The sequence below is a fragment of the Nematolebias whitei genome, chromosome 13 (assembly GCF_014905685.2).
Source record: "Nematolebias whitei isolate Nwh7 chromosome 13, NemWhi1, whole genome shotgun sequence".
NCBI lineage: Eukaryota > Metazoa > Chordata > Actinopteri > Cyprinodontiformes > Rivulidae > Nematolebias > Nematolebias whitei.
This window is the reverse complement of record NC_056510.1, coordinates 4,947,605-4,963,330: the sequence shown is the minus strand read 5'-3', so window position 1 is coordinate 4,963,330 and position 15,726 is coordinate 4,947,605. Positions and strand designations below refer to the sequence as shown.

Genomic DNA, 15,726 nt, shown 5'->3' with positions numbered 1-15,726 from the left:
ACACAGCTGGCTCTTTTCTTACCGTCATTCCCCAGCAATGCTTCCATTCCACAAGACAAAAAGAAGCAGAGGCAAGAGACAGACAGACAGACAGACAGACAGGCAGGCAGACAGGCAGGCAGACAGACAGACAGACAGACAGACAGACCACAGCAGGTATGTGTGAGCCAAGTTCGTACCTTTCACCGTGAGCATGGCGGTGGTGACGGCGTTCAGAGCCTGATATGAAACCTCACCAGCTTGATCCAGCTGCACATTCTTCAACGTCAGGAAACGTTTTCCACCTTCAGCTTTAATGTCACAAGTCTGAAAGTCCAAACAAATATCACTTCCTGCTGATTTGATCTGGTTTGTGCTTGAACAATACCTACTTTATCTGAGACAGAAGAATGTGCAAACCCTTCAACGAACATGTGAAACTTACCGGAGATCTGGTCAACACCTGGCCTCGGAGTTTCCACTCGCCGACCACGTCATCCTCAGATATTTCTGTTTCAAAGTTGGCTTCCTCCTTTTCAACCACCTCCACATTTGACAGCGGTTTCAGGACCTCGGCCTCACGCTCTGAAAAAACAAAAACAAAACAAAACACAAGTTCAAATTTAATACACTTTTTGACGTGGAGTCCGACAATTCTCAGTCGTGGGTTTTTGCGAACCCACCTCCGAGTGTGAGCTTGGCCGTGTATTTTCGGTCCTCGACCTCAATGGTGTAGTCTGACACATCATCGGGTTGACAGTTCTTGATGGTGAGGGACACGTCCTTTCCATCTTTGTTCACCTCGACCTTGTCAGAAGGAGTAAGCTCGTTTTCTCCTTTGAACCACTTCCAGTTGGGAGTGTCTTTGAAGAGTTCACATTTGAATGTGGCCTTGGACTTTGGTTTCACATGCTGGTCTCTCAGAGGCTTCACCAGCCAGTCCTTGATGACCTCTGATGAAGGAGACAGGGAAATCCCCAAATAAGTTTGAATTATTAAAGATTCTGAAACAGATTCTTACAAATATTTGTACAAATACAGTTTTAAGGGTCATATCTGTGTTGGACTGGCTGAGTCCAGTTTGTTCATGTAAATAATGGATTTTATACATGTTTCATATCTTGTGTTTCACATAATTCAAGGTTTGAACCAGTTCTTATTTTTAAGTATGAACAATCTTCACACAATACAGCTTTCATGTCTTTTGTTATGCAGATGATACCTGACTCTCTATCGGAATCCTGTCTCAAACTGTCAGACCATACTTCTGTCAGTGAATGTTCAGCTGCTAAATGCGTACCAATCACTTTGACGGTGGTTGAAGTCTTGATGTCCTCCTGGCCGTCCACCTCACAGGTGTACAGGCCGGCGTCTTCCTCAGTGGCATTCTGGAGGGTCACAGCGTGCTGCATGCCGATGATGTTAATGGCTACTTTTCCCGCCTTGTTCTTCAGAACTGCTCCATTCCTCTTCCAGATGACGTCTCTCTCTTTGTTCAGCTCACAGGTCAGGTACATGGGCTGACCCTTCATGCAGGTGGTCTCCGGTTCCAGTTCCTTCAACCATTTCACAGGAAGCTCTGTGGGGAGACAACGATGGGTCCAATGGATTTAGTATTCAATTTTCATGCATCTCGAGTTTGAGCACATTGAACCACTAAAAGTTTTTTGTTTTTTTCTGACAGTTAAATTTATCTGATGAAAATGCTTTAAGCTTACCTTCAACGATGAGCCTGGCGGTGCACGTAACCTCCTTGCCAGCGTTCTTAGCCACGCAGGTGTATTCACCGGTGTCAGACAACTGGACATCAATGATCTGCAGCTTACGATCTTTGCCATCAGAAGTGAACTTGTGCTTCGGATCTTCCCGTAGATTACTGCCATCTTTCATCCAGGAAGTGACGGCAGTGGAGGGAGAGACCTCACACTCGAACACAGCAGAGGATCCGATGGACTCGGCCTCCTGAAGCACAATGTCTTGAATCTTCTTAGTAAACTTCAGCGGCACAGCTTTGAGTTTGAAACCTCCAAACGGCTCCTCTGGTGGTGATGGACCTTTACCACCTGGCCTCAGGCCCCGCCCCCTGCCACCATCACCTGGAGATGGAGTCTGTCTCGCTGCACAATCAGACATGAGAACTTATCCAGTTAGTTGCAGAAAAGAGGCAGAGGACAGTTTGTTTAAGAGCAAACATTGTGACACAAACTCGTGTTTAAATATCAAATCTGTTAAAGGTCAAGAGTTTCGTTGTTAGAAGAACCCCGAAACGGTGAATACTAACAAAGAATGCGGTCATGAGCAGGATTCAGAGAAGAATCCAAAAGTGTAAAGAACAAGACTGAGACCAGAAGAGAAACAAATTCCAGAAAACAGCAGATTTATAAGAGAAGTCACACCACAGACCTGTCTAATATCTGCAACTGTTAGAATACCTACAAATTAAATACACCGTGATGTCAGTTAGACTCTGACCTGTTGTTAGGTTAGAGGCACAAATCAAAATGCTACTTGATTTGACAACAACCAGTCTTTAAATTACACCAATGGAGTTGATCCATTTCAGGTTGTACAGAGAACCAAGAAGGTGTATCAGTCAATCCTCACCCCCAAATCCTCTGCCTCTGCCCTTTGCTGCCTCCTCTGCTGGTTTTCCATCTGCATCAAAAACAAAATAAGAATTTTAAGCTTCACTGTAGGAACTTTCTGTGGACACAGACATTCTAACAAACACCAAGAAATTCTAGCAAACACTGCAAAAAGAAGACAAACCGATGAGAACGAGGTCTGGCACAGCATGTCTCCATGCAGTGAAGAGGAAATGGAAACAAAGTGGAATGAAGATGAATTAAAGGACATTTGATTGGACAACATGGACAAATGGGACCAGAAGAAGTGCGGTCAAACACACAACGATCAAGGATAAATTCATTAACTGGTTTAATGTGATAACAACAGAAGGGCAAGACAAACGTTGAATAGATGGCAAATGATGCTAAATGAAATGATTGGTGGAAGGATAGACAGACGATTGGACATAAAGAACGATTGATAAATGAAGGAATAGTTTGATGGACAGACAGAATGATTGATAAATGAAGGAATAGTTTGATGCACAGATGGACACATGGAAGCATGGACAGAAGAATTGACTGATGAATTGATGGACTAGTTGATGAATGGATAGACAGAATGATTGATAAATGAAGGAACAGTCTGATGGACAGATGGACACATGGACAGACAGAATGACTGATAAATGAAGAAATAGTCTGATGGACAGATGGACACATGGACAGACAGAATGACTGATAAATGAAGAAATAGTTTGATGGACAGATGGACACATGGAAGCATGGGCAGAAGGATTGATGGATTAATTGATGGACTAGTTGATGAATGGATAGACAGAATGATTGATAAATAGAGGAATGGATGGGTGAATGAAAGGATGAATCCATGAAGGAATGGATGTAAGTATTAAAGAAGTTGCGATGAAGATTAGATGAATCATCTGAGATGGGATGAGAAGACTCCAGACATGTCAGTTTGGACAGTTCTCTGGTCTCCAGCTCACCTCGTCTGGCACCAGGCATACCCGGAGTTTCCAGCGCCCCCATCAATTCTTGACATTCCCAGTCCTCCTGGGGGACCAGTTCCCAGCCCCAGGCCTCCTCCTCATGCTCTTCCTCCTTTTTCTCCCCTTCCTCTTCAAACACCTCCTCCTCAGGTTGAGTCGTCACCCTCTTCATCTGCACAGCACCAGGGGAGACCTCCTTCCCTAGTGGTATCCGGCCTGGATCATCCTTTACATGTTCACAGACCTTGGGGGCTGAAGGTTTCCTGGGAACCTTTTGGAGCGCAATGGCTTCAGTGGCATCTTGAGGTGGAATCGCTTTGGGAGTCTCTTTTACATCCTCAGGAATTGGTTTCCTGACACTCTCCAGAACCTTTGCCTTGTCATCTTTTGGTGATGGGGTACTTTTTAGCTCAACCTTCAGCTGTTCGGTGGGCTTTTGGTGTTCTGCCTTTTCTTGACTGACTCTGGGTGAAGGTGTCTTTTCAACTTTCTGAAGCTCTTTCTTCTTCACATCTTTGGTTATTTCCTCTCTTTTAGGTAGGTTTGTGTCCACAGGAGACTTTATCTTCTCTTGCTTGGTGACTTTAGGTTCTCCATTTAGCTTTTCAGCTGAAGGAGCTTTGGGAATTTGAGCAGTCTTATCCAGTTGGGCTGTTTCCCTTTGAGCTTTGCTGACATCTGGAGTTGTCCCAGGACTTGTCAGGGCCACATCTGCATCCTCTTTGCTTTTTACAGCGATGGTAGGTTGGTCTCTGTGCAGCCTCTCACCCCGCTGGAAAGGGCGATGCTCCATCTCTGGCTTTGCCTGAACCTCGTCTTTAGCCTTTCTTTCAGCCGCTTCTTGTTTCTGAGGTTTTTTGAAAGGTTTCAGTGTCACCACTTCTTGTTCTTCATCCTTCTTTGGTAATTTCTTTATTTTCTTCTCAGATAAATCTGGCTCTGGTTCTTTATCTTTTTGTTCTTTAATGGTTTTGATCCATTTTGATTTGTCTTGTTCTGGTTCTTGAGGTTTTGGTTCATCCATGTGGCTGAGTTCAGGTGCAGCCTGTTCAGCAGTAAAGACTCTGTCGGGTTTTCTGATTATCTCTGTGTCCCGGTCATCGTCTTGAAGCTTCTGAGCTGTCAGTTCAGCGTTGTGATATTTTGTCACCTCAGCTGTGTAAGTTATGATTTCCTTTTCATCGACTTTGGGCTTAGACGGAACTGGTTTCAGTTTGATCTTTTGTGACTCTGGTTCTGGTTTCTCTGGTTTTTCAAACGGTTTTAGTTTGACATCCTCTTTTTGCTCATCTGCTTTTGGCAGTTTGGTTATTTTCTTCTTAATGACACCGGGAACTTCAGAATCATCTTCAGTTAGTGGTTTTCCGGCTCTCGTCCACCCTTTGCTCTCTGTTTCTTGTACAACTTGAACTATTTCCATCTCCCCGAGGTGACCTAACTTAACAGTTTTTTCTTCCGCCGTGAATTTTTGTTCAGTTCTTCCCAGAGTCACGATCTCTCGGTCTTCTCTGTCATGCAATCCACAAACTGATAGTTCTAGGTCTTGATGTCGCGTTACTTCTGCTTTATGTGTCACCACTTGTTTCTCAGGTTCTGGAGGTTTCACTGGAACCTTCTTCAACTTGACCAACTCGGGTTCTGGCTCTTTCTCTTTAGGTATTCGGGTGAATTTACCCTTTAGTTTAGGGGACTCTGATGGTTTTTCCTCCTGAACTGGAATTTTACCCTTTTTCTTAAGAGATGGAACTGTGGTTGAAGGAGTAAATAAATATTTTATCAAATTCACAAAAAACATGTAAGAAACATCCAGTGATTGACAGTGACGTTGGACACCACGCTGACACAAAAAGACGAGGCGTTCTTAAAGATTGTGGGTACATTTTTTAAAGGTGAACATTTTAGTTTTGTGTATTGTTAAACAAAATCTACTTGTGATACCTTTAGTTGGCCCAGGAGCTGAAACTGGTCCCTTGTCTGCAAGAATTTAAGAGGATTGTAGTAAGTACACAAATTATACAAAGGTCTAAATTAAAGCCAACGTAGGTGGACTTCCTGACACCTTAATCAGTTGTAACATGTTTCTTTTAGTTTAAGATGTAAAAATGTGAGGTTTTTTTCTGGAGGTTGAAGCTGTTTCGAGCGTAAAAAACGCATCAAGACATTGTAAAAAGAATACATTCATGTTATTTGATCTGGCAGAAGACGCAGATTGATTTACAAAATAAGAAGCAAATGTCAGAGCAACGGACAGACAGAAAAGACGTTAGGTCTAAGCTGCAGGATGTAAAGAATAAAGATGCTTCTTGTAACTACAGGAGCAGAAAGCAAGCTCAGAAATCACAGACTTGATGTTACCTTCAGGTGGAGTGATTGTCTCGGAGACGGCGGGAGGTTCTGCCTTTCCAGGTGCTTCAGAGGGCTCCTTCTCGACTGCTGCAACTGGAGCTACAAGAATGTCAGCTGGATTAAAACACTGGCAAAGATCTGAGCAACAAATATCAACTGACAGCTGAACAAAACACACAACACAAAAGAAATGAGCGTTGATAAGAGCCAACAGAACCGACATGAAGATGGCAAACACAAGAATCTACCTTTGGCAGGAACAACTTCCTCTACTGGAGGCTTTGCTGTTGGTGGAGATGGTTTCCTTTCTTCTGCAGGAGGCACTTGGGAGCACAAGATACCACAAGTGAAAACCAACCAGACAAAAGATATGGAGGTGACATTACATTAAAACAAACGAGAATAAACACAGGTGAAGAAAACAGTAACAGAGCCAGAAGACACCTGTTCAACTCGGAGTAAAAAGAAAAATACCTGCAGGAGGAACAGCTTTGACTGCAGGAGCTGCAGGAGCTGCAGGAGCTGCGGGTTTTGGCGATGGGACCGATGGTTTTGCCTCCTCTGCAGCAAAGAATTAAAAAACAAGATGCTAAGACAACATGCTGGACAACAGCATGGTGAAGCATGGACACCCTGAGAAGAGAGGACTGGACAGCAACTCAAAAGAAACCAAAGAAAACATGGAGGACTGCTGTTTGTCGCCCAACCAAGAAACAAACCAGACAAAGAAAAAGTTCATGACAACATAAAAAGGAAGAGAAATACCTGCAGGAGGAGCAGCTTTGACTGCAGGAGCTGCAGGAGCTGAGGGTTTTGGTGCTGGGACTGAAGGTTTCTTCTCTGCTGCAGGAAAGAATCAAAAGATACACAAAGATGCCAAGATGATGACCTGAACACCAGCATGGTCAAACATGGGCAGAGACACTGAAACTCAAGACTGGGCAGCAGTTTAAACAGCTGCAGGACTGATGTCCTCCAGATGTTTATCCCCCACCCAAGAAACAAACCAGACAAACAGAAAGATCATGACAACATCAAGAGTACTACCTGCAGGTGGAGAAACGTCCTCTGCAGGAGTGGGAGGAGGAGGCGTTAGCACTGGTCCTGATGGTTTTGTTTTCTCTGGAGGTGACACTTTAAGAATACAGTACACTGGAGTCAAGACCAAAACGCACTGACGTGGATCAGCACCAAAGAACAACTAACATGGACATCTTTGTACAAATTCAAGCCAAGAGTCAACACAAATGAACACAAAACATGGCTGACTGAAGAGTTTACCTGCAGGAGGAGGAGCCTTCTGTGCAGGAGTGGGAGGAGAAGGAGGTGAAGGCTTTTCTACCAATATTGGTTCCTTCGCTTCTGGTTGAGACTCTTTGGGAATAATGATAAAAGATGCCAAGATGAAAACCCAAAGAATACTAAGGTCAAGTGAGACCAGCTAAGAGAAGAACGAGATGGTCCAAACAGAAAAATCATCAACACCAGGGTGAAGATGTGAAGTCGGACAACAGAAATCAACAACAAATTATGGAAATGACCATCTCCTGAGACAACGGCGAAGGTTGATCTAATAAAACCTCCTCACAGAAACAATAAGTAGCACTCTGAGTGTTAGTAACACACATTCTCCTGGTACACAGCACCACGATGGAAGGTGTTAATGTGGTGAATGTGAAGAAGCTCTTTCAGAAGAACCATGAGCCTGTACGGCTCAGCTCTACAAGAATACCTGCAGCTTGAGCTGTCTTCTCTTCAGTTTCAGGTTTTGTTTCAGTTCTAGCTCCTTCAGAGGAGGTTGTTTGAAGAAAGCAGATGTCATTTTGTGCAGGAGGTGAAAGACGGTCAGGAGGTTGAAGTGTCATCAGAGGTACAGCTCCAGACTTGCCTTTGGGATGTGGTTTCTTGGGTGAGGTCACTTCTTCTGTGGGTAAGTTTTGTCTAAAGGCTGAAACTTCTCTGGGAAGAGCTAAAGACGTCTCATTTGTTGGTAAATTAGTCTCTGTTGCTAGTGAGGGTTCTTCTTCCTTGGGTACAGGAACACGACAGGAAGGAAATTTTTCAGTTGGCAGATGAAAAGTAGGCTTAGATTTTTGCGTTGAAACTTCTTCCACTTCAACAGAAGCTTTCTGTTTCCAAACAGTTTCTTCTTGGTTTTCTTGACGATGAACAGAGGATCCAGTCAGTTGCCTCTGCTCTTTAGAAGCTTCTTGTTGTTTCCTTTGCTGAGTTTTCTTGTCGCCTTCTTGATTGGATGGGATTTCACCCTGAAGAAGAAAAGCTTCTTTCTTTGATGGGGCCTTTGCAGTGGGAGGTCTGACTTGATTAGATGGAAGATCAGCTTCTTTTAGAGGTGGAGGAACACAACCGTCACGCATATAGTCAGTTTGTCCTAACCCCTTGTCTGGAAGTAACTCTGAAAAACTTAAACCTGGTACAAAAGGTTTAACTTCAGAGTCCATTTCTGATCGGATCGGCTTCGTGAACTCAGACTGAGTCACTGGATGATCTTCACTGCCCCACCTAGAAATTTTGGCTTCTCTTTTTTCCATCAGGCTCTTTAAAGAACGTTCTTCGACAGCTGAGCTGCTGACTCTCACTTCGTCAAATCTCTGAACTTCCCGCTGCTTTAATCTAACATCTGCTGGAGAGAAACTTTCTTTAAGAGAACACTCCCTGACATCTTCAGCCGTGGTTGTTCTTTGGCTCACATCGGTCTCCGAAGGAACCGGGACATGTTGGAAGATTTCACCCAAGACTGAAGAAAGGCACCATGAAGCGGTGGCCAAGAGGACAACACATACGGGAAAGACACAAACGGACAGATTAAATTGTGGTGGACGCTCTGACGTTCTCATTTCACAACTAAACTACAACCATCATCATTTCTCGTTCCGCACATTTTGTGCCATTTCAACAAATCATATATAAAAATGTTCAGCTCTTTCATGTGTCTTTTGGTATTGGTGCAACTTTAGCTTTTTGAAACATTTAGCTTTTTCTGCCATGTTTATTTTTTCTCATACAAAATGATTTAGCTCATTTTACATCCTTCATATCTTAAGATCTGTTTACAACCTTTTACTGCTCCTTTCACATTTTGTTCTGGTTCAGCTTCTTGTACAAATTTGAACATTTTTCAGCTATTTTCAGCTAATTTCAGTTGTTTTTCGGCTGTTTTGTGCTCCTTTCAGACTAATTTTGAGCTTTTTCATCTAATTCCACATTTTTTGCACTCATTTAAACTTTTTTTCAGCCTAATTCAGCAAAAATGTACTCTCTCCACTTACTTCTGGTAATTTAAGCTTCTTTCCGCCTTTTTTAGCTACCTTTGAGCAATTTTTTTTTGCTCATTTCAGCTTTTTTCAGATAATTTCCACCTTTTTGTGCTAATTTCTGCTTCTTTCAGCCTAACTGGGCAAACATGTTCTTTCTGCTTTCTTCTGCTAATAAAAGCTTGTTATACCTTTTCAGCTACCTTTTTTAAAAACTTTTTTTAGCTAATTTCAGCTGCTTTCAGATAAATTCAAGTTTTTTTCTGGTAACTTCTGCTACTTTCAGCCTAATTAACTTCTTTCTACTAATTTCAGCTTGGTGTGCTCCTTTCAGCTTTTTTCTGCTAGTTTAAGTTACTTCAGCTACTATTTAGCTGTTTTATTCTTTTTTTTTTTAGCTCTTTCAACCAATTACACATTTTCTTTTAGCTCAGTTCAGCTCTTTCCATTTCCTTTTGGTAGTTTAAGCTTCTTTCTGTCTTTTCAGCTACTTTTCGGAAATTTTTGTTGGTAATCTCAGCTGTTTTTTTAAGCTAATTTCATAATTACTGTGCTCATCTCTGCTTCTTTCAGCTTAATTGGCAAACATGTTTTCTTTCTGCTTTCTTCTGCTAATTTTGTCTTGGTCTTCTTTTTCAGATAACGTTCAGCATGGATTTATTTTAGCTAATTTTGTCTTGGTCTTCTTTTTCAGATAACGTTCAGCATGGATTTATTTTAGCTAATTTTGGCAGGGTTTTTTTTAGCAAGTTATTCAGCAATAAGCATTCACACTGCATGTTTGCAGGAAATCCAATTTCTTATTTATAAACAGATTTAGTTAGAAATACACAGTATTTGTGAATATTTGGTGAACTTTGTTTCTGTCTGTATTTCCCTCTGTTAGAACATTTCATATAAATTTAAACACACAACAATCAAGAGAAGACATGTATGTCAGGACAAGACTTAAAACTCGGCAAACACCAGAAGATCAAGATGAGTAAAGAGAAGTAAAGAAGAACGTCAAAGACATATCTACCTTGTTGTTGAAGAAGTTGTTCCAAATTCTGTGGAGGTACTCTGACACTTGGCTCCAGTTTTTCTCTAACAAACCTTGGAGTATCGGGTTCTGCTCTTTGTTCTGTAACCATTTTGAGTCCAACTAAAAGATTTTTGGGCTCTTCTAATGTTTCTGGAACCTCCTTTGGTGCTTCTGGAACTTTCTTTGGTGTTTCAGTAATTTTCTTTGGTGCTTCTGGAACTTTCTTTGGCGTTTCTGTAATTTTCATTGGTGCTTCTGGAACCACTTTTGGTGTCTCTGGAACTTTCTTGGGTTCTTCTGGAACCACCTTTGGTGTTTCAGTAACTTTTTTAGGTGGTTCTGCAACTTTCGTAGGCGTTTTAAGAACCGCTTTTGGTGCGTCTGGAATCATCTTCGGTGTTTCAGTAAATTTCTCGGATTCTTCAGTACTCTTCTTTGATGCTTCTTGAACCACTTTTGGCTTCTCCGGAGCTTTCTTGGGTTCTTCTGGAACCACCTTTAGTGTTTCAGTAACTTTTTTAGGTGTTTCTGGAACCCTCTTTGGTGGTTCTTCAACCTTCATTGGTGGTTCTTTCTTGGATTCTTCAGTAAGTTTCTTTGGTGGCTTTGGAACTTTCTTTAGCGTTTCTGGAACCATCTCGGGTGTTTCTGGCACCAACTTAGGAGTTTCTGGAACTTTCTTGAGTTCTTCAGTAACTATCTTTAGTGGTCTTGGAACTTTCTGTGTTCTTTCTTGAAGCTTCAGTTCATCTGATTCTGTTTTAGAAGCAACCTTTAGAACTTCTGGCTCCTGTTTACCAACCAGGGCGAAGTCCGGTTTTCCAGAGAGTTCAGGCACCTTTGCTTCTGAGACAGTTTAGAAAAACATTTATTATAAGATAATTAACGTTTTCCAAAAGATTCAAGTCACACTCTAGCGAGTGCATGTTAACATGTTTTTCTAGCGCTCATTTCAGAGGTTAGCAGAAGACACCAAGGTTCAAACAAAATAAAGATGGAGACGTACACAAGAGTGTCACACAAACTGCTTGTTTTCTGCAGTACCTTTGCCAGAAGATGCTTCAGTCTTGGGAGGAACCTTAGTAGATACAGGTTTCTCTGGTCTGGGTGCCTCTTGAACTTAAGAGAACATCAAGTTTTGTTTAATTCACAGGTAAGAACCAAAAAGGTCAAAGATTACCCTCTTACTGGGTGAAAGACAAGAGGAGGAGAAGCTGAACATCTGCAGAGTCAAAGGTCAATACCTTCTGCTGGTCCACGTTTTGGGGCTGATGGAGTAACCATAGCTGCAGACGTGTGAACTGAAGGTTCTTCTGGTTTTGGCAGTTCTGGTGCTTTAAAGAACATTTAAAAATGTTGAACATGTTGCTGAAAACAAACCTCAACCCAACAACACGTCAGTCCACTCTGTCGAGTGTGGCAACCAAAGAAACCAGCAGAACATTCGGGTGTACAGAACAACGTCCACATCAAAACAGATCAAAGACATGTAAGAAGGTGGTTCTGGTACCTTTGGTTAAGATCTCCTCAGTCTTTTGAGGAGTAATCCTCACTCCGACTGGATGGACTGTGGTGTCCACTGGTTTGGCTACAGCTGGAACTTTGGAGAACATATAAAAGATTTCCATCTTTACATCGTGTTAATCATCAAGATGTTGTTAGAAGTTTTATAAATGTTACTCTAAAAACACCAAAAGCAGTCGTTTAGTGTAAGAGATTCTGTGAAATGTTGAAAACCCAAGCAAGGACAACAGATATACAGGAAGAGGTTAGCAGCAGAAGAGTCACACAAACATGTTAGGGTTCCTTACATTGATCAGATTCAAGACGTAGAACAAAACATCCTTCTGCTTCAACAGAAGAACAGCAAAGGTTCTGCTACTATACCTCTCAGTTCTGGAAGCTCGGGTGTTTTCTTCAAAGGTTCAGCTTCTGGTGCCTGGGACACTTTGGGTGTGGGCACCGCCGGTTTCTGAGGTGGCTCTTTGGGTTCTGGAGGTACCGTTATTACTGTCGGTTTGGGTTGAGGAGGTTCAGGAGAGACCTTTCTGGGAACCTTCTGAGGTTCTGGTTTGGTGTATACTTCAAAGTTAAGAGAGAAATACTAATGTCATAAAGACAACAGGACTGTAAGAGTTGAGGAGCTAAAAGAAGTCAAAGAGAAGTGATGGAACAGACGGACATGAAGAACACGACATTTGGACAGACAATCAAGAGAAAGCCACTTCATCCAGTTCGGTTTATCTAAAAGGTCTTCATTGTATCTGACTCTCCTGTACAGGAGTTGTTCTCCGAGTAAAACATCAAAAGAAACGTGGTCCTAAAATGTGAAATATTTGAAATGTGTTCATTGTGGTGCTTTTCTCAGTAGATCAACTTTGTCTCAAAACCTGAGCTATCCCTCTGTTTGCCTCATCTCCAGTCCTGTCCTATTTGGTACCAGAACATCTTCCAGTGTCAGAAGGCCCTGAGTGGAACATCTTCCACCTGCTCCCTACGCTCACTACAGAAGTTATCTGAAAACCTGATGTAACCCCTCCTCAAACCCGTCTCTCCTTCTGCATGTCTCACCACAGTCTCTGTCTTCGGACATGTCTTGCTCTACCCTCCCATACTTCTCCACCACTCCTGATCTCCTCATGCAGAACCACAGCTCCTCTCTCCTGATCATCTGCAGCTCCTCCTGACCGTCTCTGAACTTCTCCATCGACCCTCTCAGAGCCAACATCACATCTGATGTTCACTGATCTTCCATAACTCTGTTCCAGATCTTCATGCTCATCATCTTTATCCCCCTGGACTTCTGCAGCTCTACACTTCCTAACACATATTCAGTTTGGGAAACAATCTATAAAAATTTAAATGTTTGGAACACCTGTAAATGGTTCCATATTTAATTAAAACATGTACAAATAATCCGGGATTAAACTGCAGGTTGTGTGGTGAAAAGTCCTGCTGTGTGTTTGGTATTTAAAACATATTTTTATTCAATCAAGATTTAAAAGGAGCCAAAAAGACTCACAGACATAAAATAACAAACTGTATAAAAACACATTTTATCACAAACAATACCTTCAGGAACTGCAGGTTCTTCTGCCTCTGTTGGCATCAGGTCAGAAACCTCAGGCTGAGCTTTCCTTCCATCAGATTCTTTAAAACATCATAAAGAAGTTGGTTTTTGTACCGAAACATTGACAACAAATCATCAAGCCAAAAACAGGACACAAAGAGTCAGTAGAGTTTGGGTTTTACAGATACCTGAGAGTCCAGGTGGAAGCAGAGCTTCACGCTCAGAGACTCTCTCCTCTACACCTTCATCAACTCCAGGAACTTTGAAAGATTAAGAAAGTTTGAGTTAAAAGTGCTTCAGCCAAGCTCTACGCTACATTTGCTGCCATCTACGACTCAGAAAGCTCCAGTCCAGGTTAACAAGAGCAGAAGAGAGAAGGAACGTGTGAAGAACAACCACGGACAAAGAGAACAGACAGAAGATGTGCCACACACAGATCTACAGCACGTCTGCAGAGAGAAGAGCCTTTAAAGCAGCAGCTGGCATTAGCAGGCCAGTGGTTCTGATCAGAAGCTCTGTCAGCAGCCAGGAGCTTCCAGAAAAACTACTTCCTACCTGCTGGGATCTCCTCTCTGACTCCAACCTGAGTCCTCTCAATGAATTCTTCAACCACTTTTTTCTCTTCTGGAAGACAAGAAACCAGAACTTAGAGAGAAAACCTGCGGCAGATCTGCAATAATCAGGAAACAGTGAGTGCTGTGGGGAAGTATTAATGATTAATTAACAGAAACACGAAGGAACCTGAGACAACATGAAGATTACGAGACATGACGCTGGTTGGAGAAAATGAGGGAAAGCAGAACTTCTCTGCACCAGACAAGAATCAAACTGAACCCAGTTCTTCTTCATGCATCAGACACAAACTCTTAGAAAACCATAAATCAGCTGACAGAGTCCTGGCGCAGAGCAGACCAGGATCAGGACCAACAGGTCTTGAACTTCCCAGATCAAGACTTAATTTCTGATGTTTGTTTATTAATGTATCTCAAAATTTATTACAGAATAAAAAATGTTTTGTTTTAAACAGATCTTCAGTTTTGGACTTTTAATCTTCCTGTAAAAAAACAAAACAAAAACCTTTTACTGAAGAAATATAAAGAAAGATTAAATTTACCTTAAGTGAAGTTTATAATGGATCCAGTTTACTTTTAAAATCTGGAAACAATCGTTTATCTTTGTTCAGAGCAACTGAAATAAAAACTGATAATGACCTTATACATCAAACAGCTTGAAACTCACTCTACTCTTCCACTTCACTTGAACTCGGGTCTTCTACCAGAGGCCTGGGTGCTGAGGGTTCTGTTCAATATCTCACTGGTTCCTTGAATTACACTATTCTGGACAGAGATCTCTGAGGTTGTTCCTGGGATCTTTTGGAGCCGTTCTTGACGGTCATAGCACCGAGCGCTCCAAAAATCACTGGGACTACTGATACTTTGTCTCTCCACAACTTCTGTATTTGCATGCATGGAGGGTTTCACCCCAAGTCCAGCACCCTGAGACTATACGTAAGAGAAAGGAGGGAGGCAGAGGACTAGTGAGTGTCTGAGACACTATACTGGATGAAACCACTAAGATCCTGGAGTACGTCGGAGGAAAATCTCCGATGATGAACAGATGGTGAATGTCTCAGGCAGCAGCAGAAATCCAGTGTGGAGGAAAAGGAACAAGAACAGCCATCATGGAAAGATAAGCCTCTGCACTGCTTGTACCACCAGAAGACTGACATCAACAAAACCTACCAGTGGCTAGAGAGGTCTGGACTGAACGACAGCAAAGAGGTGCTAATCGTGGCGGCACAAGAACAGGCCCTCAATACAAGAGCAATAGAGGCCGGGGTCTACCATACCAGAGAGGACCCAAGATGCAGGCTGTGCAAAGATGCCCCTGAGACAGTCCAACACATAACTGCATGGTGAAAGATCCAGGAATAAAAAGCATCCATGTTACGGCATAACCGAGTGGCTGAAATAATATACAGAAACATCTGGAATAATATACAGGAACACCTGTGCCAAGTATGGACTGGAAGTCCCACAGTCCAAGTGGGAGATGCCACCAGGGGTGGTGGAGAATGGAAGGGCTAAGATGCTGAGGGACTTCCAGATCCAGACCAACAAACAGTTGATGGCTAACCAACTGGACCTGGTGGTGGTCGACAAGCAAAAGAAGAAGGCAGTGGTGATAGATGTAGCAATCTCATTACTGTAACATCAGGAAGAAGGAGCAGCTGGAGGAATACCAAGAGCTGAAAGAGTAAATACAGAAGCTGTGGAGAGTCAAAGTGTCAGTAGTCCCAGTGGTCATCGGAGCGCTCGGTGCTGTGGCCCTCAAAATGCAATGGTGGCTCCAGCAGATCCCAGGAACAACTTCAGAGATCTCTGTCCAGAAGAATGCAGTTCTAGGAACAGCTAAGATACCGAACAGAGCCCTCAGAACCCAGAGTAGGGCAAGT

General features: G+C 42.6%; 1 protein-coding gene across 1 annotated transcript in view; it reads right to left on the bottom strand.

The window, feature by feature from the left end:
- The window catches only part of ttn.1 (titin, tandem duplicate 1), a gene marked incomplete in the record, with an annotated part of 170,421 nt that overhangs the window by 101,975 nt on the left and 52,720 nt on the right, over nt 1–15,726 (bottom strand). Inside the window, 23 exon segments of the mRNA XM_037686817.1 lie at nt 180–306; nt 425–564; nt 663–932; nt 1,280–1,558; nt 1,698–2,096; nt 2,584–2,634; nt 3,554–5,302; nt 5,495–5,530; nt 5,912–6,001; nt 6,151–6,225; nt 6,377–6,463; nt 6,668–6,745; nt 6,950–7,036; nt 7,184–7,276; nt 7,635–8,660; nt 10,199–11,047; nt 11,246–11,320; nt 11,446–11,535; nt 11,712–11,801; nt 12,089–12,283; nt 13,274–13,351; nt 13,460–13,531; nt 13,827–13,895. Of these exon segments, the coding sequence (XP_037542745.1) occupies nt 180–306; nt 425–564; nt 663–932; nt 1,280–1,558; nt 1,698–2,096; nt 2,584–2,634; nt 3,554–5,302; nt 5,495–5,530; nt 5,912–6,001; nt 6,151–6,225; nt 6,377–6,463; nt 6,668–6,745; nt 6,950–7,036; nt 7,184–7,276; nt 7,635–8,660; nt 10,199–11,047; nt 11,246–11,320; nt 11,446–11,535; nt 11,712–11,801; nt 12,089–12,283; nt 13,274–13,351; nt 13,460–13,531; nt 13,827–13,895 (6,105 nt within the window).